At 41.5% G+C, this 27,886-nt stretch overlaps 1 protein-coding gene and 1 long non-coding RNA gene across 5 annotated transcripts in view; one reads left to right on the plus strand and one right to left on the minus strand.

Moving 5' to 3' along the window:
- LOC138749293 (uncharacterized) overlaps positions 1-27,886 on the minus strand; it is a 129,982-nt gene that overhangs the window by 84,252 nt on the left and 17,844 nt on the right. The window lies entirely within an intron of this gene.
- Positions 1,526-15,009, plus strand: c14h15orf61 (chromosome 14 C15orf61 homolog). 4 transcript variants are annotated; one of them, XM_069911755.1, is made up of 4 exons: positions 1,526-1,796; positions 4,868-5,206; positions 14,098-14,202; positions 14,993-15,009. In XM_069911755.1, the coding sequence occupies exons 1-3, from the start codon at positions 1,571-1,573 to the stop codon at positions 14,163-14,165; spliced, it is 633 nt and encodes a 210-aa protein (XP_069767856.1). In that variant the 5' UTR covers positions 1,526-1,570; the 3' UTR covers positions 14,166-14,202; positions 14,993-15,009. The 4 variants fall into 4 exon arrangements, with proteins under 4 accessions (XP_069767856.1, XP_069767854.1, XP_069767855.1 ...); XM_069911753.1 differs by lacking the exon at positions 14,993-15,009 and adding an exon at positions 14,298-14,501; XM_069911754.1 differs by lacking the exon at positions 14,993-15,009 and adding an exon at positions 14,301-14,501.

Genomic DNA, 27,886 nt, shown 5'->3' on the forward strand with positions numbered 1-27,886 from the left:
CCGCCAGCAACCGTCACAGTGTGTGCCCCGAGCATCTGTCACTTCCGGCTCATGGTGTGACGTCACTTCCGGCTGATGTAACAATGTCACTGCCGCCGGCCATGATGACGTCACTTCCTCCGGAGCAGAGGACATGGCTGGGGAAGGAGGCCAGCCACGCAGCGGCCCCCAACATGCTGCCACCATCTTGGGCCAGGCAGCACCCGACAAGGAGGACCTCTGAGTTTGACATGTGTGCTATAACCCGAGAGGCAACGGGCAAGTGGAACGCGAGAATGGGGTGGTCTGAAAGGCAGCAACCTTCCTGGTTCTCAGGTCAAAAGGGTAGGCTGTTGAATACTGGCAGGATGCCCTGCCCGAGGCGCTCCATGCCATTCGGTCACTGCTGTGCACGGCTACCAACGAGATCTCTCAGGAGGTCGGTGACCGGAATATAACTCCCAGCATGGTTCACGTCCCCGGGACCGGTGTTTCTGCGTGAGCATGTACGGACACACAAGGCCGAAGCCCTGGTAGAGCAGGTTTTCCTCCTTCATGCAAACCATAACTACGCTTACATTAGGTTCAGCAGTGGCAGGGAGGACACCGTCTCAACCAGGGACCAGCAGGAGCACCCACCACACCATGCCACCCTCCAACCCAGGACGACGCCGACCGGGCATACAACCCCGTCCCCAGGCAGCAGGGCCTCCTTGACCACCAGGGGCCCAATTCAGCCTTAGGAGACGAACCCGCCCCCCCTGGCCACACTTCCGCGCGACACATACACCCCTGCCACCAGCCCCCCCACTTCCCCTCTGACCAGTGACCAGGAGCCAGTCCTATGACAGTCACAGAGACCCCAGCGGTCGCTGAATGTCTCAACCTGTAAATATTGTATGTACATAGTGGGTGCGATTCCTTTTACTGCCCCCCCCCCCCGGGACAATTTTAAAGAAGGGGGTGAATGTGGTGGTACACCGCCAGCCTACTGCAGGAGGCAACCTTTGTACCTGCAGGAGAGTAAGGGGACAGGACAACAGCTGGCCGGCTGTCAATCAGTCGGCCTGAATGGATCAAGCCCCACCAGGTCGGGTATCAATCACCCTTTGGGATATAAGCCTGCGAGGCCTCACTCTTTGTCGATTCAAGCCTGTTGTACAGTCTTTATGTCTGTGTGTGTCTGATTCTGGCTAACTGCACCACAGAACCTATGCACAAAATGGATCATTTTGACGAAGTAGCTTTATATTTGCTACATACATTGTTTGACCAGCTGAGTTTCTCCAGCATTGTGTTTTTTTTAAATTAAAAGCATCAGTTGTACCAGTGTCCAATGGAGATGTGAAGATGCATTTTCTAATTTGCTAATTTCTTGACTAACTATTCAAAACACAAAGCACTTCTTTTACAAAATCATAAAACTGGGAGAGCTTGAAATAGAGTAATCGCGAAACTCAAAAACTTTGCTAAAAGCTGAGTGACTTTCACCAGGGAACTTCAGTTTGATTTCCGTTTAAATGCAAGTGAGTTGGTAGAAAAATGATCGATCATTTTGTCCGAGGCAGAGATTAGCTCCAGTGGTTTTTTGATGTTAGCCCACGTCGGAACTCACCGACAGTGGAACCAACATGTGGAGCATCTGCTGTTGTCGGGAGCGCAAGTGCCACGATCACGGGCGGCGGGCAGCCGCGATCCGCCTTCAGTCGGGAGCGCAGAGATCCCCTCCCGTGCCGGCGCAGCCCAGAGGGGGCCGATCAGAGGCTCGGCGGGTTGCTGTGAGCTGGAGGAAGCGGGTCGTGCACTCGTGGCCGAAGGTAAAAGGGAGGATGGCGGGGCCGCCAGCTCGGTTTCCCGCAGACCGAGGTGGCGGGGAGCCGGTGGCCCGTTCCGAGAATCCGGTGTCCCGTTCCGAGGATCCGGTGGCCCGTTCCGAGGATCCGGTGTCCCGTTCCGAAAATCCGGTGGCCCGTTCCGAGAATCCGGTGGCCCGTTCCGAAAATCCGCTGTCCCGTTCCGAAAATCCGCTGTCCCGTTCCGAGAATCCGGTGGCCCGTTCCGAGAATCCGCTGTCCCGTTCCGAGAATCCGCTGTCCCGTTCCGAGAATCCGCTGTCCCGTTCCGAGAATCCGCTGTCCCGTTCCGAGAATCCGGCGGCCCGTTCCGAGAATCAGGCGGCCCGTTCCGAGAATCCGGTGTCCCGTTCAGAGAATCCGCTGTCCCGTTCCGAAAATCCGCTGTCCCGTTCCGAGAATCCGGTGGCCCGTTCCGAGGATCCGGTGGCCCGTTCCGAGGATCCGGTGTCCCGTGCCGAGGATCCGGTGTCCCGTGCCGAGGATCCGGCGTCCCGTGCCGAGGATCCGGCGTCCCGTGCCGAGGATCCGGCCTCCCGTGCCGAGGATCCGGCCTCCCTTGCCGAGGATCCGGCCTCCCGTGCCGAGGATCCGGCCTCCCGTGCCGAGGATCCGGCGTCCCGTTCCGAGGATCCGGCGTCCCGTTCCGAGGATCCGGCGTCCCGTTCCGAGGATCCGGCGTCCCGTTCCGAGGATCCGGCGGCCCGTTCCGAGGATCCGGCGGCCCGTGCCGAGGATCCGGCGTCCCGTTCCGAGAATCCGGTGGCCCGTTCCGAGAATCCGGTGGCCCGTTCCGAGGATCCGGTGTCCCGTTCCGAGAATCCGGTGTCCCGTTCCGAGGATCCAGTGTCCCGTACCGAGAATCCGGTGTCCCGTACCGAGAATCCAGTGTCCCGTTCCGAGAATCCGGTGGCCCGTGCCGAGAATCCCGGCCGGACTGAGGATATCCATCCGTGACCGCCCCAACCTCATTCCCAATTCAGTTCTCCGACCGTAAAACCATAATTATTTTTAACAACAAGTTGAAATATTAACCCCCGAAGAGTTTCACAAAGCCAGGCTCCTGTCTAAATATCGTCAGAAAGTTAGGTTTAAAAAATGCCAACCATTAAAGTTGACAGCATTTGCATGAATCACGGAGCTGACACAGGCGTAAAAACACAATGCTGCAGAAACACTCGGCCCATCATGCCTGTGCCAGCAGTAAAACAAAGGTTTGCAGACACTGATTGAAGTCCAAACACAAAGCTGGAGAAACTCAGCAGGTCAAACTGTGGAGCAAAGATAAAGATACAAAACCAACGTTTTGGGCTTGCGGCCTTTGAGTAAAAATGAGTATATGTTCATCTTTGCTACATACACTTTTTGAGTTTCTTTAGCTTTATGGTTGTACTTCAGTCACAGTGTCTGCAAACCTTTGCTTTACTGCTGACACAGGCATGATGGGCTGAGGGTTCTGCACAGTACCTTTTTACGATGGCACCTTTCACAAACTCAAGAAAAAAAACAGCACGAGTATTTGAAGCCTGGCAGCTGGTTCTTGGCAAACGCTGTGCAGGAAAATCCCATTGAATAGTTTTGGTTGTGTAGGTTGAACGATTGATCACTTAACATGGAATGCTGGAGGCCATTGTCTGTCCGCTCACCTCATCACGGGCCCAAGGCCACCGAGACCAAATGCAATGCTCACTTTTCCAGATTCACGATGATCCTACAGAATCATAGATTTGTCTCAAGGAGCGGCAAGACCTGCTCTTATTCACACTTCCACTCTTCTAATTGTCCCCTCCTTGAATTTGGTAAAATCCTCAGAGAAATTAATTGAACTCAGGATCTTTATTTACTCATAATAAATATTATTTTTATTTCATACATTTTAGAAAAAGAACAATCCTATAAAATATTATCATGGTACAACTGAAATAAAAGTAAAACAAAACCAGTCGGAACTATGTTTTTCACCTTCAGGCACATCATCTACACTGGGAGTGCAACCAGGCACCAAATACACAGATTCTGCCCTGCAAACTCCACTTCTTGCCTACAAAGAGGTTTCCTTCGTTCTAATGTGTTGTGAGCCTGGATCCATAATCTGCAGCTCAAGGCATTGATGCAATTAATTCGATGGCTTTAAAAATTTTTAATTAAAAAAAAATTAGACATAAAACACAGTAACAGGCCATTTCGGCCCATGAGTCTGTTCTGCCTAATTTGTCACACAGATATCCACAAATTGCAAAAAAAATGACTTATTTTGAATGTTAAAAAAAAATGCTGTAGAAACAATAGGTCAAACAGCATACTTTATATAGCAAAGATAAAGACACATAACCGATACCTCAGGGTTGAGCCCTTCGTCAATGTAGTCGGGGTTCAAGCCTGAAACGTTGGTTATGTACCTTTATCTTTGCTACATAAAGTCCACTGTTTGACCTGGTGAGTTTCTCCAGCGTTGTGTTTTCACTTCAACCACAGTGTCTGCAGATTTTTGTGTTATACACCCTTCGAGTTATCAGTTTCGTACATGTTGGAAGAAATTCCAATGTCCTGAATTTCTTAAGTAACATTTTGTGAAATGTTTATATTTATGGTCACCAAAAATAAAGAAAATATAACATCCATCATAGGTTTTGTCCCAAGTCATTTATACCAATTTCTCATCATGTGTGCAACTTGAAAATCGACATAAAACTGTTGTACAAAGTGCACAGAGAATGATCACCTTATATTGTTCCAATTGTTTCGCTAAGGTCAGTAACAACACATATGGAATTATGTGTTCTTCAGCATATCAATGAAATTGCAGAATGCAATTTCAGTTTATAGAAACTTTTCACTGAATCTCACGTCAGTAGTTGGAATAAACTACTTCAGTGAACATTGCTCTCCCCACAGATATTCTCCATCTACATCATTTTACACTTTGCCCATTCATTGCTGATATTTTTAAGTACAGAATCTCCTCCAATGAGTACAATCCATATTTTCAACGATATCTTGATAGCACACTAACTTTGAAACTTTTTTTTTCACAGCAATGGCTGTGGTATTGAAGAGGATTCATGGTGCCCTACTTAAGATAATCCTTCACTCCTTTGGTTCCAATATTGTAAAGCCCAAAGCATCTGATGTCCTAACACAACATTTACTTCAGAGAAATTTTCCCTACTGGACGTCGTATTTTGTTAAGTACAGTTCTGTCGAAAACGATCAATTTGGACTCTCGCATTTTAACTGGAATGTTAAAGGAATCAATTACCACGTACTGAGGACAGGCTGTTTTCCATACATCAAATACCACTGCTCCAAGGCACCCAGATACAACTTGGAACCACAGAACAAGTTTTTCACTGCATTGAAAGTTATTAACCTGGGTGAGTTGAGGACTGCAAAATCCTTGGAACTTTCAGATGGATCCTATGTAAAGACAATTTTCTTGCATTGGTATAGAATTTTCGGTTGTAGAAAGGTGGGATTACTACACATAGAAGAGAAAAACTGGACAATGAGAAGTTTCAGTTTGGACAGATTTGAGAATGTGTATAAGGTGGAAAACAGAATAGCAAACAGGTTTTTATTTTAAGAAACATTCAGCAAATGGAGAACAGCGTGGTCTAGAAATACTTTTTCTCCCCAGTGATATACACTTCAGGTGATAAGCAGCATTGGCATTTCATAACTTCATCAAATTCCTCAATGACACTCTTTTGTAGTTGAGGCAGTAGTAGATTCTCATTGTTCCAAAGCAAATTTGAGTCCATTCTGGTTTTAACAGTACCTGAACAGCAATTTAAAAGGCACCTCCTTCTGTAGAGCCTTGTTCCCCTTCAAGGCCCCTAGCTCGTGCCCTTGGCACCACCTCATTCTCCCAACCTCACATTCCAATCATTTGAATGAATCCTTTCTTTATTTCGACACCTTAAATCATCTAAACCCAAGTTATTGATCTTCAATAATTATGAATATACACCTACTAATATTCCCCAAATGCCAGCATCAGAACTTATTGTTTGCTGAGATTTAATCCTCATGCCAATCCCTCTTTTACAATTCACGATTCTTCAGCCCTACCTTTCACTCTGCAATCATTCGGGCGCATTTTACTTGTACGTTGTGTAGTGGTGTGACATGCAAAAGAGAATCTTACTCTAGCCGAAGGATCCAATAGATAAGGTTTGCTTTTTGTTGTTCAAGTTGGAGATTGATGACCCCACAATGTGACTGATTAACATGCTTGCTCTGATGTCTATTGGACGTTAGGATGGTGTGAACAGGATGGTGGTGCCAGGAGTAAAAGATGGCTGCAGAGACATGGAGTTCAACAAGTTGAGATGGGGAAAGTCCATTGAGCCATTTGAAGTTGAAATTAACATTGGTCAGGAATTTGATATTATGTTAACGTGCTGAGACCAAAGTGAATATCTTGGATATAAGAGTGGTGGTATTCAATAAAGATTGACACTGATTGGGGATTCGGATGAACGTCTTCAAGCTGATCGCAGATAATTTCAGATTTGCCGTATCCTGCATGAAGTTGGGGAAACATTGAATGAACTTTTAACATTTCTATGACTGATTCCACCTGCGTTGAATTCGTCCATCGTTATCGAATGAAGATCTACCGGGACCAATGCCTGAAGAGGGCTCACAAAATCAGTGAACCGGTGCGGACTCGAAAGGCCAACATGGCCTGTTTCCGCTCCGTAAATGGTTATATGGTTATATAAGTTCCACTGTGAAACTTGAAATGCTTTGAAGGAAGGAAATGAGCAGGGACATTCTGAATGAGTTCTACTCTGATTAGGAGGCAAAGGGTTGTCTAGGAATGTTTTCAAAATGTAGAGCCACAAATCTGTCCGCTCACCCAATAATTCAGTTTCAGAAGAGGAAAATTATAGAATTTTACTGAATCAGTGTATTTGGTATGCAAAATAACCTATTTTTTCTCCTGCACTCTTCCATTGCAAACTATGCAGGTATCCCTTGTTTGGCCTATGGGGTTGGTGCGTGGTTTTTTGTCAGTGTCACTGAGACCGTTCACACTACTTCTGGCCCAGTGAATATCTACTTTCTCTACCAGGAAGATACAAGAGCCAAACACTGAATATCATCCTCCGTTCGACTGATTTTGAATTCACAGAGTTAGTGCAATAACTGAAAAATAAAGCATTTACTCAAAATAAAATATAGCCTCAAGAATTTTTTTTATGAGAAAGGCAAGGATACCATTTGTGAGTGGTTTTAGTCTACAGCATGCCCCTCAGAATAAATATAAATTCTACAGAGCAGGATATTTATGAGTGAATATATCTTAAGCAGCAAATTAATCTGCTAGACTCTATTGGTTTTGAACCTTTTTTTGGTCTATGGCCCACCTGACTTCCAGCATAACATGCCATGGCCTAATGGCAATGACTGAGTAATATTTTCAAGTCAAAGGTAACTCTGTAAGAAACATATCTTTAAAGTATTTTATTTAAAGACCCACATAGAAACATGCTGTGACCCACCACTGTCAGACCTCAGCAGGCAGCATCTGATGGCAAAGGGATGGTCTATTTTTCAAGTCAAGAACTTGCATCAAGACAAAGAATGTAAAGGTGAGACAGCCAGTTTTAAAGAGATGAGGGTGATTCACATGGCAGGAGCTGGCAAGTGATCAATAGATCAGGGTGAAAAGGATCTGATGGTCGAATGGAGCCAGGTAGGAGATAGAGGGTAGAGAAACAACTGAGGCTGGGAGATGATGTAGAATTTAAGGACTGATGGTGATGAGTGGAAATTGATAAAGGAGGGATGGTGGGCAGAAGGGAACGAAGCGGTGGGTATTGGCTATCCGGTGGGTTGAGTACGTTGGGTCGTAGGTGGATAATCAGTTTCATCCCGGTCACTCACTACCTTCAGCTCAAGGAAACTGACTTGTCATCCATTAGGCTCTTGACCAGGTAACTGAGCATTCCTCTCAGTTACCTGAAATACAAACATACCTAAACACCTTTCCCTCATCTCCACTACTCACATTTCCAACCAGTGCAAGTAGGTCATGCAATTCATTGTTATTATGAAAGAAACCCATCATGTTGGCCTGCTGAATCCCTCAACTTAAGAGCCACTACCCCACCTCCTGACTGCAACTCCATTTTATTTTATGGATTTTTTTATTCACCATCTCATCCATTAAATGTACCATCTGTTCCCTAGCACCTTATTCAAACAAAATGACTGTCAACATATTGCCCACAGTTCATTCTCCTCAGCAGCTGATACTCTCCTCCAAGTCTGCCATCACCATTTTCCCTCAAAATAACCATGAGTTCAAAATCCTTACAATTACCATCTTTAAACTCTTTCCTTTCTCGTGTCTTTAACTATTAATGAGCCACCTAATTCACATATAATTAAAGTGCACATTCCTGATTTTATTCAAGGTTATCGTCAACATTTTGGTTTGACCATGTAGAAATTACAGCACTTTTTATACATAGTCCCCTCATTTCAGGGCACCATAATGTTGGGGACATTTGGCTTCACATGTTTGTGAGTACTCAGGAATGTTTAATTGCTGTATTGGGGCTGGTATAAGAGAGCTGGGCTTTCTTTTAAACTTTGGATCACCTTTGGAGTCTGTAGTTGCCATTTTTCAACATGAGGACCACAGTTGTACCAATGAAAGTCAAAGAAGCCATTAGGAAGATGAAAAACAAGAATAAAACAGCAAGAGATATCACCCAAACCTTAGGATTACTAATATCAAATCTTTGGAACTTCATCAAGAGGAATGAGCGTACTGATGAGCTCAGTAATTGCAAAGGGACTGGTATTCCAAGGAAGACGTCCACTGTTGATGACAGAAGAATTCTCATCATAATGAAGAAAAACCCTATCATATGTCTGACAGATCAGAAGCCCACTTCAGGAGGCATACCACTACAGGATGGCCAGATTACAGTTTGCCAAGAATTATTTTAAAGATCATGTAGAATTCAGGGAAAAAGGTCTTGAAGATAACTAAGACCAAAATTAATCTGTATCAGAGTGATGGCAAGAGCAAAGTGTGGAGGCGTAAAGGAACAGCCCAAGATCCAGAGTATACCACCTTTTCCCTAGATTGCATCTTGTAGTGTAGCCTCTGCTTCTGTTCATGAAGTCTTCTGCGGACAGAAGTCATTGACATATCCACACCTGCCTCCCGAAGAGTGTTTCTGATTGGTTGGACATATGTTTGGGGATTTTCCTTCATTATGACAAGAATTCTTCTGTCATCTTCAGAGGAAGTCTTCGTTGGAATACCAGTCCTTTTCCAATTACTAAGCTCACCAGTACGCTCTTTCTTCTCAATGATGTTCCAGACAGTTGATTTTGGTCATCCTAAGAACTTACTTTTTTATTACTTGTTTTTCAGCCTCCTAATGGCTTCTTTCACCATCAGGGGCACAACTCTGGTCCTCATGAATAAAAATTGCAACTGCAGACTCCAAAGATGATCAAAAGTTTATTTATAAGCTTTTGTGATTGTAAAGCAAGCCTCGAATCTGGCTACAGGTAATTCCACATCATTAGTTCTTACTGAAGATTTCATTGTTCAAAGAAAAGCAAAGATAGTCTTTATGTCTCGAAATATTCCTCTGTCAGCTCAACAACCAAGCCACAATTAACAGGTCTTGGGTTAGACATGTTCATGAGATCCGTTGAGATACCCCAAAATGGCTGTATAATATACAGCTGCTGCGCTTCAGAGTAATTCCTTACTGCCAAAATGTTTTAACATTTTTATTAAAATCTCTTAAAGATCCTGAAATCAAAGTAGCATCTGTCGTAAACAATTTTTTTCAATGACAAATCTTCACAGGTGTATATGTGTGTTCGCTAACAGCGGATAGTTGAATTTCAGAAATGTATGATAATGTTCATTCATTGGCATTTCGCCTTGTCAGTGACACTTTCGAGAAGGTTCCCATCTTGAGTACAATCTGATAGAATGTTTTTTAATTACCAGACAGCAAATGTACCCTTTCACTAAAAGGCTGAATCTCTTGTCAGCTAGCTTGTTTGATTTCTGATAATGTGCACTGCTGACTTGGCTTATCTGTTATTCAATAAAGACAGACAATGGGGCCTCCTGACCACACAGTGATGGGCAGTCTCCTTTGAGAATGGGTCTGACAAACTACCGTATTGATTTAAACAATTCTCTGCTGCTTGCAGCACTAAAAACCAAGCTTGATTTCTTGCCTAACACTTCCACTGTGTAACAATTAAGCAACTGAAATAATTTCTTGTATTACATGAAAGTCAATAGACCTTGCACACCCCCAGCGTTGATCACAGTGAAGGATGGACTGAGGCTGGCAGAGGTCAGGGGTTGGAATATAATCATATCATTCAGGGGATTAGTATTGAGAGCCCCCTTCATTAAGGTTCACTTCCCATCTATTGTTGGATGTTTAAAAGAAAGAGTGGCAATGATAAAGAGGATTGCTTTAATGTGAGCAGTGCAGTCTCAGGTGGCCCTGGAAGTTAATTGCCAGCAAGACTGTTTGCTTCCAATGCAAAATTGGAAGATAGAATAGTATCACTAACTAGTACCTGACAGCTACGAAATGCAGATCCATACTGTGCTGTGATACGGCCGATTCCCTAAAACTGCAAGGGCTGTTTGCAAATTTTCCAGACATGCTCCTTTTCATAAAATTGAGGTTTCACTAATTTGTGCTGCAATCTTACTCCAACTTCTCATCTTGCCTGCTGATGGTTGTTTTTGGTGTGCTATGATTCATACATTTACTACAAGTAGTTGGTGCAGATGACACTTTTATCAGTATCATCTCCAAGTAATCATTCTCAATAGGAAAACACTGGTAGGCTTATGTAGATGTGAGCCATTCCCAAGTATCAACAGTAGCTCAATCGGTATCACCACTGGCTCCATTAGACATTTATGAGTTAATCCTTCAAAATTTAGGCCATCTCTGGTACTATACTCAAAGAGAGCTGCATTGTTTGAGATGCTATCTTTTAGCTGTTTAACAAAAACCTTATCTGTTGGCCTCATCAGCAACAATGCTGAGTCGCACAACAAATCAGAGGTAGACATCTCATGATATGGTGTGAGAATAACAACACAAGTCTCACAATGAAGGAGATGATCATGGACTTCAGGAGGACCAGGGACAACCACTTTCCATTACACATCAACAACTCTGTAGTGGAGAGAGTAAAGAGCACCAAGTTCCTTGGAGTCTACTTATCTAGTGACCTATCGTGGACACTCATCTCCTCACTTGTCTGGAAGGTGCAACAGCGACTGCACTTCCTGAGAAGACTGAAGCGGGCAAGGTTACCAGCAGCCATCAGGCCAACCTTCCACAGGAGCTCTATTGAGAGCATCCGGGCTGGTTGCATCACCTGTATGGTACAGTTGCTGCAGAGAGATGATTGGAGGTCGATCCACAGGACTATAAGAGTGGCAGAAAGGATGATTGGGGTTCCCTCCCCACCATCGACATGATCTACCAGGATAGTTGTCTGAAGAGGGTGCACAAAATCATTAAAGACCCCTTCCACCCTGCACGCAGCATCTTTCAGCTGCTGTCAGGAAAGAGATACAGGAGGATCACAGCCTTCACTACCAGGCAGTGAGAATGCTGAACCACCAAAGGAACAGCTCACATTAACCATCTGAGACTCCAAATTCCCGAAACAATATTTATTTATTTATTTGTATCTATGAATATTTGTGTTGCATATGTATTATTTGTTTGTACGTGTGTTATGTCTCACTCTGTCTGTGTGTTCTGCAGCGAGGACCGGAGAATGCTGTTTTGTTGGGTTGTACATGTTCATTCAGATGATAATAAAACTGTCTTGGCACTTCAGGAGAATATGAAAGATCCAATGTTCTATTGCGACAAACAGAAATACTCTCCTGCTTTTGCTCTGACAAATATTTATACGTTACTAATATCACTAGGGAAAAAAAGGTCAATTTTTCAGTAAGCCAGTACCTGATTAGATCTCCAGCTTGAATCTCAGAAAGGTGGACGGATGCTGGACTTTGCTGTGTATGTGTAGTTCTTCTTTGGCTTGGCTTCGCGGACGAAGATTTATGGAGGGGGTAAAAGTCCACGTCAGCTGCAGGCTCGTTTGTGGCTGACAAGTCCGATGCGGGACCTTAATTCACAAGTTTACTAATTTTAAAAAAAGCAGTTAAAGCACACTCAAATTTCTTCGTTTCTGCCTGTTTTAACTGGAATAGTCATTGTAACTTTCTTCTTTATTTCCATTTGAAACAGTTTAATTTAACTGAAATTATTAAGTTTATCAGGACTTTGAAAAAGGATGGACATTTCATAACATTTCATTCAAGAATGACACATTAAATGAATGGACAGAAGTGCACTTGATTATCCAGATAAATGCTCCAAAATCAGGTTTCATAATGACTCACTTCAGTTATTAGCAAAGATCCCTGTGGCTCTGACCGTGTTTGGAGTTTTATCATTCAATTTTTTTGTCTTAATGCAATCATTATCCTGACATTTATGTATACGGGTGGGATTGGGAGTGCAATCCAGAAATAATGTAATTGTTTTATTTCTTCCACCTTGCGGTTACAAATGTTGATCTAGTACAATTAGATTAGATATGTGCAATGCAGCGTCATTGTTATGTCAATGTTAATGTCCAACTTGAGCCTCAAAATTCAACTAAACCCAAAGGTGTGGAAGGCTGTTGCAGCTATAAGCCGGTGACTATTCTGGTCATGGCCCACAGCTGCAAGATTCCGAGCATCACACATTTTTGTTGTTGAAAGTATGCTCCAGGATATATGTTTTGAATGGGAAAGGTGGTGGATGGGAAGGAGGAGTTGTGGTAAAAAGGGCTGGAAGATGTCAGCCAAAGTTGATGCTGAGGCAGAGATCAAACTGGATGTTAGTATGGATGATGAAGTACCTGGCCTAGGCCATGTCGATTTAAGGACAAGACAGATTGTGCAGGTGAGAAGTGCTGGTGTAATACAGAGAAGGGTGCATAGAGAAATCATGGGACCCCCAATAGTCCCAGACCAGCACTCACTTGCAAGCATCTAGTTGTCAAATGACAGCATCACCAGTCAACCTAATTCTCCAATGTTAAGTTCCAAAAGGAGCATTACAAGAGAATATAAATGTTGTGAAAACTGTATCTGGCATGCAATGGAGAAGTACCCCCATAAGAATATTGAGAATATGACCTAGAAATTATTGTTATTACATGTCAGATGAGAAACACAGGAACTGCAGATGCTGAAATCTTAAGCAAACAATGAGAAGCTGGATGGACTCAGAAGGTCAGACAATATCCATGGAGATCAAACAGCATCATTTGAGGAGCCAGAAGCGTCGAGTCCCTCTGGCCTCTCATTAGCATCTTTCAATCGGGTAAAATAAATTTAAAATCGTAACACCTTAGAAGTGAAGCAGTCACATTTCTAAAAGGTTTTCTCACATTCATGTTCTGTGGCTTTGTACTTTCAAGAACAAGGTGACACACGAATAGGAACAGTTGCAGAAAGTACACATTTTGCTTGATATAGCAAATAGCTTATGGAGGAATAGTGGCCCAAAATCAAATACAATAAAAATCAATATTTTTTTTACCTCTGCGGAAGATCATTCTGATCTTGGTGACGAATATGAGTGTTAGAAAATGAGTGACTATTTCGAGACTCCCATTCTCAGTATTGCTGTTCCCAGGCAGAATGGAGTTCAAGGAAGTTTAAATTTTATTTTACTTTTTTCCTTCACACTGAAGTTGTAACCACTGGACAACAAAGATTTTTTTTCCTGAACATTTTTGGTGTATTATGTGGGCTGTTGATCATGAAAATCACCTTAATTTTCCTATCACATACCTTTTTTTAAAAAATAGATATAGTCTATTTTTGTGGTTTCCTGTCATATTTTAAGTTTGCTTCAAGCCGACAAATCCATGAAATGCAACGTGTCATTGAAAATTTATTTTCTGCCTTCACACTTTGACTTCTTCCCTGATGTTGTTGGGCACTGTCACGAGAAGCATCAGATGCTAAGTACTAAGTACGGCAAAACATTTTAGAAGAGGGTTGAACTAACGCAATGTGTCAGCATCTTTATGTGATTAAGCAGGCTAAATTCAATAAAAGTTAATTTAATGTTTCTCCAACTTCCTAGGTGATACAGCAAATCTGAAATTATCTTTGTATTCAGCTTGAAGTTGCCTCTCATAATCCCCAATTTTTTTTCAGGAAGCGAACCTTTTGAAAAAAAATTGTCGCGTGTAACCAGAATCGGTCTGAACTTTTCTGCAAAATAGTGGAATTCCACTGGAACGGGATTGGAATTGAAGATAGGTGAGAATGTGTGCTGAATTACAAATTGTTTGTCTGGTGGTAATGCATCTATTTTAACGAATTTCTATTTGGACTTTTTAAAAAAAAATTAACAGCAGAAGTGATCCCTCAGCCTGAGCTCCATTGACTCCTCACCAACTGCACAGTGAATTATTGGGAACTCAAAACAAATCAAAGCAGAGAATTTGCCATGCTGATGGAAAAGGGCAAATAGTAAATTATTACAATTGCTTTTTGTCAACTAGCCTGGCTCACACTCAATTATATACATGGAAATAAGCCTTTCACGCTATTAAATCTACCCTGGCCACCAAACACTTTGTACGGTCCTGATCATATTTTTTTGATGATTTTCTAAAAGAGTATTGCTGGCATCAGACGTGGATAACACTGGAGTTTTACAACAAGGAAATAGTCTATTTTGCCCAACTTGTCTATGGATTCCAAGGTATCTACATTAGCTGGTCCCATTTGCAATCTACTACAATTTAGTAGATTGCCTAACTTTGAGACTTATTAAAAAGGAACTGTTGTTAATTTTAGAAGGGATTGAACTTGAAATAAAACAAGTGGCGTGGCTCTTTTCATAAATTTGATTACATTTGGAACATCTCTGGTCTTCATTTTATAATAATGAGAGTCAACATGAATTCATGGAACAAAACCAAAATTGACAAGTGATGTCAGGAAAAATTGAACAGAATCGTGGCTTTTATTTATTTTCTAAAAATGTTTATGTTGTTGAGTTATGAAAAGGGTCAAAAAGGTACTTGTTGATAACTTGTTTCAGCTTGCAAACGAAGGACAACGGTTAATCAATCTAAGCAAGAACTCTGGAGAAACTTCATTACCCAGAAGGTATGAATAGTCAACGTTCGACCAGTGCTTATTGTCCATCACCACTGGCTCCATTAAGACATTTATGAGTTAATCCTTCAACAGGGCAAAATTTAGGCCATCTCTGGTACTATACTCAAAGAGAACTATAAGCAACGTAATACTTTTCAGAAGTCAAGGGACAGATTATAAAAATCAATGAGAAGTGCCAACTACAGAAAAATAACTGGACAGTAATTATTTCTAGAAAGTTGCATTGATTAGTCCTTGGGGTTTATGTTTGAACATGTACTATATTGCTCAGAAATAACTGTGGGGTTTTGTTTTTAATTAGAATTACCATTAGGAAAGCCAAGTGTTCTGTCCTCATGTTTTGTCAGGTGAAAGTGATGAGATCGATGCTATCCTTTAATTTAACTTTTAATAAGATGGGCATAAAATGGGAGCTTATGAAAGTATTACCTGATAAATTATAATTAATATCTTATAATGAATCATAAATTATTCCAATAATCTGAACCTTTTCTAATAATTTTCAGTCAATCCATTATAAATGTTGGTCTGTGGAACAGATTCATGAACAGTTAGAACTCAGTAAAATAAAGGACCTAATAGTGGAACGTGGGGATTAAAGACTGGGGGAGGTGCCATCATGAAGAAAGTAAAAATTCAAGAGTTGAACCTGAGGAAAATATTGTCTGCCATTGCACTTTGATCTCTTATTGTAACAAGGCCCAATGCAAGGTTCAGAACCTCACGGTTCTGTGCATGGTGCAATCTTCTGGGATCTATGTGGAATTATACAACTTCAAATAAGTTGTTTCTCTGTAACAGAACTGAGCAGTTCTTCCTTGTGCACCCATCTGCAGAACAAGTTCAGTTCTTTTACCATTAGCACTGCTTGATCTTCCAGGCATTTCTTGCAGCTTTGAATTTTACAGCTATTACATGCCTTTGTTCTGTTCCTTCTCTTTATAAATTTCTTTATTTGCAGTAGAACATTACAGCACTGTACTGGCCCTCAATATTATGCCAAACTAAATATTCCCACCAAAAAAAAAAATCGAAACCCTTCCTACCTCGTAACCTTCTATTTTTCTTTCATCCATGTGCCTGGGTCAGACTCTCTAATGTTTCAGACTCTACCACCATTCATGGCAATGCATTCCAGACATCCACAACGTTTTGCAAAAAAAATTTAACCCTGATGTCTCCCCTAAACTTCCCTCCCTTCACTCTGTACAGATGTCACCGGGTGTTTGCTATTCCTGCCCTGGGAAAAATCCTCGAGCTTTTATCTATGCCTCTCAGAATCTTGTCAACCTCTATTTAATCTCCTCTAGTCCTATCAACCTTCTTAGGACAAAAGAGAAAAGTCCCAGCTCTGCTAAACTTATAAAACTTAAAATAACTCATGTCTTATTTTCCATCCTGGTAAATCTCCTCTGCACCCTCTCATAGCTTCCACATCGTCCTGTAATAAGGTAAGCAGAATTGAACACAATACTCTGTGTGGACTCACCAGAGATTTGTAGAGTTGTAACGTGACCTCTCAACTCTTGAACTCAATCCCCTGACTAATGAAGCCAAGCATCCCTTAGGCTTCTTAATTATTCTATTGACCTGTGCGGCAACCTTGAAAGATGTATGGATTTGGACCGCAAGGTCCCTCTGTTCCTCCACACCGACCACTAACCCTGTACTCAGCATTCTAGTTTGACTTTCCAAATGCATTACCTCACACTTATCTGGATTGAATTCCATTTCCCACCTTTCCACCCAACTCTGCATCCTGTCATATCCTTTTGTAACCTAGGACAACCTTCAGCGCCATCCGCAACTTGTCCAACCTTTGTGACCCATCCTTCCATTCATCTAGGTCATCTGGAAAAATCACAAAGCAAGGATCCAGAAACAAATCCCTGCGGTACTCCACTAGAGACTGACCTCCAGGCAGAATACTCTCCGTCCACTACTACTCGATGCTTTCTCCAATTATGTGCTCCCGTTTCATTTAATCTGGCTGTCACTTTAAGGGTTAATACAGACTGCAACCTTGCATAGTTGTGGAGAGACTGGATGGCACCATCAAGTACAAATTATAAACAAAGTTGATGTTCTAGAGCATGGGTGTCAAACTCAAATTCACAGAGGGCCAAAATTAAAAACTTGGACTAAGTCGTGGGCCAAACTAAATATTTATTGAAAATTTTCAACATCTGCATATTTTCTCTTCTTTCAACATATGTAATGTTAAACTTTTTCTTATTAAAATAAATGTTTAATAATAGTTTTGGTTAAACTCTTTCCAGAAGCAGCATTAACAAATGAGAAATAAAATATTCAATAAATAATATTTCTCTATAGCCTTTAAGCTCCTTTTAAATGTATTTTTTCACAAGCCAACAAGTCAAAAAAATAACAACTTGCTTCAATGAAAATCCAATCTTTCAACTATGAACAGTCCAAAGTTAACCAAAGAAAATATTAATCCAAGCTTAGCTTGCTACACTGTGATTTACTCTGATGTACCTGGGTCTAAACCAGATACTTGGAATCTCTTCTTAGATGCAAGTTCATCAAACTCTGGGGTCAGAGTTAGCCTCCCATTCTGTCTTTCGTTTAGCCATTTTTTGTAAGGGGTTTATTACATGTGAGTTAGGCGACAGGTCGCAGTAAAGAGAGGAGGTGGGGGCGATTAGCGGGCTGACGCCAATTCATTTGCAAAGCATTCTGGGATTTGTAGTATTAGCTGTGCATGCGCTATACTGGCGCGGCGGCCAGTGGGCCAGCTCTAATACATATTTGATATGATCTTGCGGGCCAAATATAATTATATCACGGGCCAAATTTGGCCCGGGGACCTGAGTCTGACATGTGTGCTCTAGAGGAAGAGAAACAATAGTTGTTTATCCAAGAAAGCAGGTGGTGAGACAGTAGTGCAAGTGGGACACTTAAAGAAACAGGTTTTTATTAGTGACCACCAGCCATCTGATCAACACATGAAATGGACAATTCAGCTGATTCTTCCTGTCAGGGGAATTATTGAACCACCATGACCAAAGGAAAGGTTATTTTGTTTGTCCCATATTGCTTGGGTTTTGGAAGCATTGTGGAGGCCACTCATTTTGTTTCCCCTAAGCAAGGAAAAGGGAAGTTGTGAGAATTGTTTGTCTGAAAGGACATTTCAACAAGAAACTCGACAGATGTGTGAGTTTTCAGCAGTCCGGCCATTTTGTCTCTCCCACCTCCTTTGTGATTGCCTCTGGGCATCAATTTAAAATTCTGAGTTTCAACACAGGGTTTCTAAAACTGAAATTTGGATTTAGTTTCCAGAATTGTGCCTAATGGTTTGGGTATCCAACACACACACACATATATTCGCGTATAGTTGGAGTTAATTTAAGTAAAATGTTATATTATTAGCAGTGATAAATAATTATATTGATTTAAAAGAAAAACAATACCAGTCTCTGGGTGAATTTCTATTGCTGCTGGTCTGCAATGTACACTAGAGGCAAGCCAACAGTAGCTTCTATATTGCTTTATATTCTTTCTCAGTGATCTACAAATCTGACAACAAATACTTATTTATCCTTTTATATTTATTTTTGTTTCATGTCATTTTGCGGGCATTGAATTCATGCCTTTGTGGTTAATATATCTTACATACCCATGTGGCTGCAGCAAGAATGAATCTTGGTTCATCTGCACTTTCACATCAGATCACCCTGGATATATTCAACGTCCTCTCTATGCCTTCCCCACTCTAACTGCAACAGAAAACTAACTGTCTTTCTCACTCACATTTGATTGTTTCTTTGTTTGTCATTTCTCTTTCCACATATAGTGCCTAATATTCAGAATCAGAATTTATTGTCAGAATTCATTGCTCCACAGCAGATGCAATATCGCAGACTCTCCACTCAGCTCTGGATCACCTCAAAAACAGCAATTCATACATACAACTGCTCTTCATAGTCTACAGGTCAGCCTTCAATACCATTATTCCCTCAGTGCTGGTCAAGAAGCTACAAACTCTAGGCCTCTGTATCCGCTCTGCAACTGGATCCTTGACTATCTCATTGGAAGACTACAGACAGTAGGAATTGGAAACAAAGTCTCCTCCTCACTGATTATCAACACAGGTGCACCCCAAGGATGCGTGCTTAGCCCACTGCTCTACTCATTATACACCCATGGATGACTGGCCAGGCACAATTCTAATGCTATCTACAAGTATGCCGATCCACAGTTGTTGGCAGAATCACAAATGACAATAAGGAAGCGTACAGGAGGGAGATAGATCAGCTCATTGAATGGTGTAATGACAACAACTTTGCGCTCAACATCAGCAAAATCAAGGAGATGATTGTAGACTTCAGGAGGAAGTCAGGGGAACATGACCCAGTGCTCATCGAGAGCTCAGTAGTGGAGAGAGTCAAGAACTTCAAATTTCTAGGTGTCAACATCTTCAAGGATCTGTCCTGGAGCCTCCATGTTGATGCAATCACAAGTTCTAGTGGCCACATTATAGGAAAGATGCACTGGAGAGTATGCAAAAGAGATTTCCAAGGATGCTGTTAGAACTGCAAAATTACAGCTATACTTTGTGAGGTGTCCGAGGAGATTCGGTATGTCGCCAAAGACTCTTGTAAACTTCTACAGATGTACCATGGAGAATATGCTGGGTGGTTGTATGGAGGCGTCAACTCTCAGGACAAGAATAAACTCCAGGGGGTAGTTAACTCGGCCTGTGACATCACAGGCATTAATCTTCACTCCACTGAGGATACCAACAAGAGGTGGTTTCTTAAGAAAGTAGCCTCTATCCTCAAAGACCCCCACCACCCAGGCCATCACTCTACTACCATCGAGGAAAAGGTACATGAGCCTAAACATAAGCACCCAGTGGCACAAGGACAGCTTCTTCCTCGCTGCCATCAGATCCCTGAATGATCAATGAACCACAGACACGGCCGTACTTTTTGTGCCCTGTCATTTTGACTTTTTTATAGTAATGCCATAAAACGGTTATAATGTGAATGTTTTCACTATGACACAGCCGCAGAACACCGAATTTCATGACTATAAATTCTGATTCTGAACTGGTCAAAAACTACCTTACAAAATAAATAAAAATAGTGCAAGAAAAAGTCAAAATAAGGCCGTGTCTGTGGTTCACTGATTATTCAGGAATCCGATGGCAGCGGGGAAGAAGCTGTCCTTGTGCCATTGAGAACTCATCTTCAGGCTCCTGTACCTTTTTCCCCGATGGTAGCAGAGTGAAGAGGGCATAGCCTGGGTGATGCTAATCCTGGAGGTTAGAGACTTCTTATATTCTGAATACTTCCTGGATTTTTAATTTGAATTGAAGATTTAGATGATATTTATAGTAATTAATTCTCCAGTCCAAAGTTCCTAACTTCTCACATTATAAGACAAAAATACCAAAAAGGCTTTCCATCACAGAAGCTTAACGTGTGGAATATCTTTACAAAGGGTTCGGCAGGGACCAGAAGAGCCAAGTTGGCCTTTATATGTTAAACAAAGGACGTATTTCCACACTGCCCATGATTCGCTGTCTTCCAAATTGCTCAGATTGTACACGATAGCAAAAATGTCTGATCCAAGAAAGGAAACGAAAATATGGAGAAGGGAAAATAAACCCTTCCAGAAAGTTTCTTTAAAGTCTCAAAAGATGACAGTTAGTCATTTCAGGAATTTTTGGAGTTGCAGAAGAGAATAAAGTTGTACAGTGGAACAAAGGGATCTTGGAGTGCAAGCCAACAGATCCTTAAAATTAGTAGAGATCAATAAGGTGATTAAAATTAAATAGAATGTTGTTCTTTGAGTTGATGTACTGAGAGTATAAAAGTAGTGAGATTACTAGTTAGCCTCAGCTTGAAAACTGCATACAGTTCTAGTGGCCACATTATAGGAAAGATGCACTGGAGAGTATGCAGAAGAGATTTCCAAGGATGCTGTTAGAACTGCAAAATTTCAGCAATGATAAAAGTAACTGCATTTTCCCCCCAGAATAATGGAGGTTATAGGGATGCCAAACTGAGGTGCATAAAACTAGGGGACAGAGATAACTTGGAAGGACCCTTTTTTCAACTAATGACTCAAAAACCAGGAAACAGATTTGAAGACACTCGTTAAGGATTAGAAGGGAGACAAAGTTTCATCCTGAATGGATCGGTTTTGTAAATTTTCCATGATTTTATTTATACATTCCGACATTAGAAGTGCATCTTTTTCTGAAGCTTGAGTAGTATGGACCACACTGTCCAATTGTAGGATGTTCTCCAAGCAGCTTCACTAGATAAGCATGGATCAGATTTTTTATGGACAAGCCACAAGTTTTATCCGGGATATCTGTATCACAAATCATTATCTGCAATGGAATTGTGGCGGATCATATGGCATTATAACTGTGGTGTGGTAAGTGTGCTGACCGGCTGCATCATGGTCTGGTATGGGAACAACAATACTCGAATGTAAAGCCCTTCAAAAGGTAGTGGACACAGCCCAAGACATTACAGGCAAGACCCTCCTCACTATTGAGTACATCTACAGGGAACGATGCCGGCAGAGGGCAGCACCAATCATCAAAGACCCTCACCACCCAGCACACGCTCCATTCTTGCTGGTGCCATCAGGAAAGAGACTCGCACCACCAGGTTCAGGAACAGCAGCTACCCATTACTATCAGACTCCTCAACAACAATCAGGGACTAATTTAAAGATTCTTACTTGTGCATTTTATTGATCTGCTTTCCCTTATTGCAGAGTTTGTTTGCATTCATTATCTGATTACAGTTCTTTTGGTTGTTTACATGTTCAAGCTGCAAGGAGTTAATTTTTGCACTACCAATTGGTGACAATTCTGCCATGCCCACAGGAAAAAGGAATCTCAGAATTGTATGTGATGTCATGTATGCATTCTGACAATAAATCTGAACTAGTGTGTGAAGGAGACATGGTCTGCTTACCTGTCTGGAATTTGTGTGTTGCAATGGCTATGTGTCCTTCCCATTTGAAACTTATTCTAAAATCACAACACCTGTCAATCAAGGTTGGACTCCAGCCACCCATTAGTGCACACCTTGCTGTTGGCTAATTTAAATCACCTAGGATCAATTTTGGCACAGATTAGCAATGTACAGCACATACCTTCTTTCTGCCTCTTGATCGAAGCCCCAGACATCACTCCCTGTCAGATCGCTACTGTGGACGTCATTGGAAGTCTCGCGGGTAAGATGTGTACTATACTGAAGCTGAGCCATAGAACTGTGATAGATCAATACTTGCAGAGAGCCACACCCTCATTGGTACAGGGAACCTGGTGTGCGTAACTGTCCGTTCGTAGTGTGTGTACTCAAATGTCTGAGCATGTCATGTATATTGTTAGAGTCTAACCTAGGTCCGAGGAGAATGTCTATATCGTTGCTTAAGTAAAATAGTTTTAGGTAAAATAACTACAAGAAGGATATCAATAAGAATGAAAGGGTTCAGAGATTTTCTAGGATGCTGCCAGGTCTTCAGGAGTTAGGTTACAGGGAAAGATTAAAAGGTTAGGACTTTATTCCTTGGAGTGAAGAAAAATAAGGGGAGATTTGCTAGAGGTTTACAAGATTATGAGAGGTAAATAAAAAGAATGAATGCAAGTAGGCTTTTTCCACTTAGATTGGGGGAGATAAATACAAGAGGTCATAGTTTTAAGCTTAAAGGCGAAAGGTTTAGGGGACCATTAGGGGAAAGTTCTTCATTCAGAGAGTAGTGGGAGAGTGGAATGAGCTGCCATCTGATGTGGTGAATGCGAGCTCGATCTTAAGTTTTAAGAATAAATTGGATAAATACATGGATGGGAGAGGTCTGGAGGGTTAATGGAAAGGGAGCAGGTCAATGGGACTAGTGGAACAGACTAGAAGGGCCACATGGCCGGTTTTCTGTGTTGCAGCATTCTATGGTTTTAGTAATTGAATACCGTTTAATGTTCTCCCGTTTGTTTCCCCTGTGTTAATTAGTTACGTGTAATTATAACAGATGTGTCCAGACTAGTCTCTCTCTGAACCCACCAAACCTGATATTCTTCCCAACTCAACAACTAGATAGTATATTCTGAGCTTCTGTCAGAGTTCCACACTAGCAAGGTCCTAATGCCGGTGGCTCAGTACAAACTTTAAAACACCCCATTAAAGGAGTCGATGGTGTCTGCTAATCCTACAACCAGAGGTCTGTGTTCAAGATGGCCCCTGTGCTCGGCAACAACCACGAGGTGTTGCAGAATCTGGGGGAGCATCAGATTGGCACAGGGCATTAGAAACAAGAGAATATCCCCTGTTGAGAAGGAGAAGCATGGGGGATGACGATGACCAGCAAAAGGATCAGCAGGCTGAGGGACCCACACAGGCTGTAGGAGACCATGCACCAGAGCCGGGATTCAAGAGGGTGCTGAAGTGCTTCTGATCACGTCAGAGGTTTGGATTTGGAGCTCAGGTTGCTGATGGATCAAACAGGAGTCCGTGTGGCTGCAGATACTGTGAGAGGGCCGGATGCAAATCCACAGATACTCAGCGACTCTGAAGGGACTCTTTTGCTTCTCTTTCTCCCAGGCTCAGCATCATAGGGGGACATTCTTGAGCCATATTCCCCCCCCCCCCCACAAGTTATTGTGCCCCCCACATGGTTTCATCTCAAAAAGAAAAGTGTGAAATTAATTTATCTGAAATATACTAAAGGATAGCAGATTTTACAAAATAAACATTCACATCTCAATCAGGAGATAAATAATGTCTGTTACCAGGCGACCTCATTTAATTACATGATTGATTAGGTCCACTGATTGTGCAGCGAAATCCTACACTAACATGTATCTAAGTGCAGTGCACCCGATAGATAATCTGTGGAAATCGTTCATTGAACACGTTCAAGCAAACCCACAAAAATTGCAATATGTTTTGTTTTAAGCAGGGCACTGATACACAGCTTTGGAAATTATTATAGTCCACCCACACTCATTCAGGAGTTTCCCCACAGAGTCCCGTCTCACTCAACGACAACCTTCTCTTCTATACAAAACTGCTGCTTTGAAGTGACATTATCACTTTATTCAATCCCTTGCCCCGAGGCTGCCAGTCCCAATTCCTCACAACGTTCACGCTGAACACAAAATCTTGATGCGTTTTGTGAGAAAAGAGCTTCTTGATCGACAGTGCTGTACACATATGCCTCACTTTAACGCGCCAAGAGCCAATACACCACCACCCCCCCCCCCCCCCCGCACCAGAATGAAAAGACAAATGAGATCAGGAGCAAGAGAGAAAGAGTAAGAAGACCAGTCTTGTGGGGAGCATCCAGGCCTTCCTGCACAGTCTATCTCCAGTCTGAAATGTTAGAGGGAGGGGGGAGTGTGTTAGTATGACAGACTGAGGAGGTTCATGGCAGGTATGGCACCTGCTTCCCCCTCCCCACCACTGAGTGAGTTCTCAAACAGGCCCCATCCTCCTGCGGTTATCCTAATGGCCCCTGATTAAATCTCTTCTAACTCTGAGGCTACTTTCTTCTATTGTTAGGAATACAGGACAACGTCATGGTGACTGTGTTTGCTTAAGCAGAAAAAAGTTAAAGAATATCACATACATCTCATTTTTAATGTATTATTACATGACAATAAAAGAAACCTTGAATAAGGTTTTTTTTTAAAAATGTCAAAGAATACCAAAATATACCACAAAAATATAGGACGCTTGGCTATACAACTAAAGGGTTATGAAAAATGATGCAACATTATGGGATCTTGAGTGAACTACAAGGAAGGACACATTTCAGAAGGGGTGTTGGATATTGTAAAAGCAAATGTGTGTCCATAGAAAATGAGTGCACGGGAATAATTGGAGAGACCTTTCAAGACCCTGACCTCCCCATCTTCAGCTTTCAACTGCTCATTTTTGGTTCAATCTTCCAAATGGAGCAATAGACTAAAGATGCTTCAAACTTCGTTTATTTCCCACTTTGTAATAGCAAGTGTGTGATGGGAGAATCTACACCAGAGTTAATTCCAAGTCTGTCACGCTGTGGTGCAAATCGTCCTGCAAGACAGTTTAACAAAACAAAATTGCAGTTTAAAATAGTCACCCGTTGGAAAAATGTAGCACTTCTCATCATGGGTATCTCTGCATCCGTTCCAACAACACAATGCAAGTGTCTGGAAACTAACCTGCTCACCACCTGTCTGATGTAATTGAAACCACAAGTCTCCACAGTATTTCTTACAAACACTTTAAATGAACTTTGCACTTGGGTGCATTGTACGATGTTCCCAGATAACTAGTAATAATTTATTGCAAGTTGAGCTATTTTTCCCACATTTTTCTGATTGCCATGATTATTTCCTACCATGAAAAAGTAAATAGTTTTAAAAAGAGCACTAGTCCATTTTTGTAGTCAACATTGAGAGTCTGCAAATTTGATGACATGAATAGAGAATGCATTGTTTTGAATCTTTGTGTTCATGTGTAATTACTTCCTTTCATCATACGTCGAACCAAGTCAGTGTCTCTTCAACAAATGAGGAGCTGTGCACTAATCATAATTTCAGCTCTGAGAAATCAGTGTTACATAATCTGTCTATTTAAATGTCTCACTTCAAAACCATAACACAGGAGATCCATCGACAATATATCTCAAATTGCCATGTGAGATTTGACTTCCCATATCCCAACCCTAAATTCTTGGGAAAGTCAGCTCTCTTGCAAAATACAAGTTCCCATGCTTTTCTTCAGGTGACCTATTTTTTTTCAATTTACAAAATATAGTCTCTTCCTGCAACATTGATGTCTGGCAATTTACAGGTATTTTATCATCTCATTTTGACTGTTAAAAAATTATACAGCATTTACCTATAAAAGTCTGCAATAATTACACTTACAACAGAAACTGAAATCCAATAAGAATTCATTAGTTTGTTTCCTCAATGGAGATTTGGTGTAGACCATGAAAGCTTCAAGTTTGACCTTATTTCTGTGGCCAGTTAGCCAATCTCAACTAGGCATTTAATAGATCTAAAGTGAATTGGTATTGGAAAATATTTGGTTTCAGGTGGCTTAAACCTCAGTAAATGAATGGAATTAACAGGAAATTTATGGACCATTTTTGTTTATTAAGTGATTTTCAAGTCCCAATGCACTTGAATTAAATATCTTTAAATTCATGAATAAACCCTGGGAATGCCATGTCAGTGGTGAGATACCCAATATTCATTGCTTCTTACTCTCCAGTATACAATCACAACTAATTTCACAATACTGAAACGAGAGTAAGCTATATGAGATGATGGAAGTAAATTTGGGCTAGATAGCATTTCCAAGAGTCTGATGATAAGTATAAGGTTGTCAGCATTAAATATCCTTTGAAATGTCAAAAAGGTTTAATACTTTTTCATGCATGAGTCACTGCTGTTCCTTCAATGCCACAGTTAAGCCGAGGACTTGTATGATCCTCTTAAGATCTAAGGGGTCTCAAATTTGACTATTCATGTCCAGTTCATTCCAGCAACACCAACAGTTGAGAAATTGATAAGTTTGTTGTCATAGCCATTCTACAAAGTACATCTGCACCAACATCTTTCTTGCTGCAAATGAATAAATACTTGTAAAAGAAAATCTATAATTGAATTAAAAGAGACAACAAATGCACAAGATAGATAATAAATATTCATAGCCATCCGTGAGGGACAAAAAACTCTCAATAGTGCAAACAGTCCTTTTATGCTATCAGAGCCGTCTAGGATTAACATACTTCAAGAGTCTGATGGCTGTTTGAAAGAAACTGTTCTCCAAACTAGAGGTACTGATTTTCAGACCTGTACTTTCTGCGCAAAGGTAGCAGTGATAAGAGGTTGTGACCTGGGTGGTGGGACTCCTTTGATGTTGGATGCCTTCTTGAGGTAATGCCCCACATAGAGGTCTTCAATAGATGGGAGGTCAGAGCCTGTGATGGACCGAGCTATGGTTACCATCTTCTGCAGCTTTCTGCATTCCTGGGCACTTGAGTTGCCAAACTAAGCTGTATACTTTTTACAATGCACTGATAGAAGTTTGATAGAGTATCCAGTGACCTGCCAAATCTCAGACTCCTTAGAAACAACATACTAAATCTCCTCAGACTCCTTAGAGAGTCTCAGAGATCCAAATCACTGCTTGGTTTCCACGGAACCTTATGAAACAGATAATAAACCTTTGCTCCAGTGGGGGAGTGTAAAATAATGGGTAAAATAGTCATACTATTCCTTACCTGTACACAATTTTGGTGCCATTTAAAGCAAAAATAGAATACTTTCCTGAACAAACTGTTGACATTGGATCAATTAAAATTTTGAAAACTAAAAAAAAATCTTTCAACATTTTTAATTAGGCAATATATCATGGAATCAAAACTGGTGCATTGTCCTGAGATTCAAATCATCCATGATTTGATGGATTAGCAAAAGACACAGCTTCTGAATAGTTTTGTGCTGGATATACAGTTTTACTGCAAACTCCAGATTCTAATAGGACCAGACATAACTGCAGATACTTATAGTGCCCATGAGCAGAAAGTCCAATTGGACATAGATTGCTGTATCTATAAGATTGTATGCTCAACCACCTTCAGTGTCTTCTCCAATTTCAAAATGCATCAATGCCCAAGAACTTTCATTCTGTAAAGTAGGTCAATTTGTGCAGAACCAGATGTCACAAGTAGATAGCCTTTTTTTGGTAAAAAGCATAGATTGAAGGATAAATATTGGTCAATCTACCAGCTAAAATTCCTGTTTTATACAAGTATACAGAATACTGAC

This window comes from Narcine bancroftii, chromosome 14 (genome assembly GCF_036971445.1).
Source record: "Narcine bancroftii isolate sNarBan1 chromosome 14, sNarBan1.hap1, whole genome shotgun sequence".
NCBI lineage: Eukaryota > Metazoa > Chordata > Chondrichthyes > Torpediniformes > Narcinidae > Narcine > Narcine bancroftii.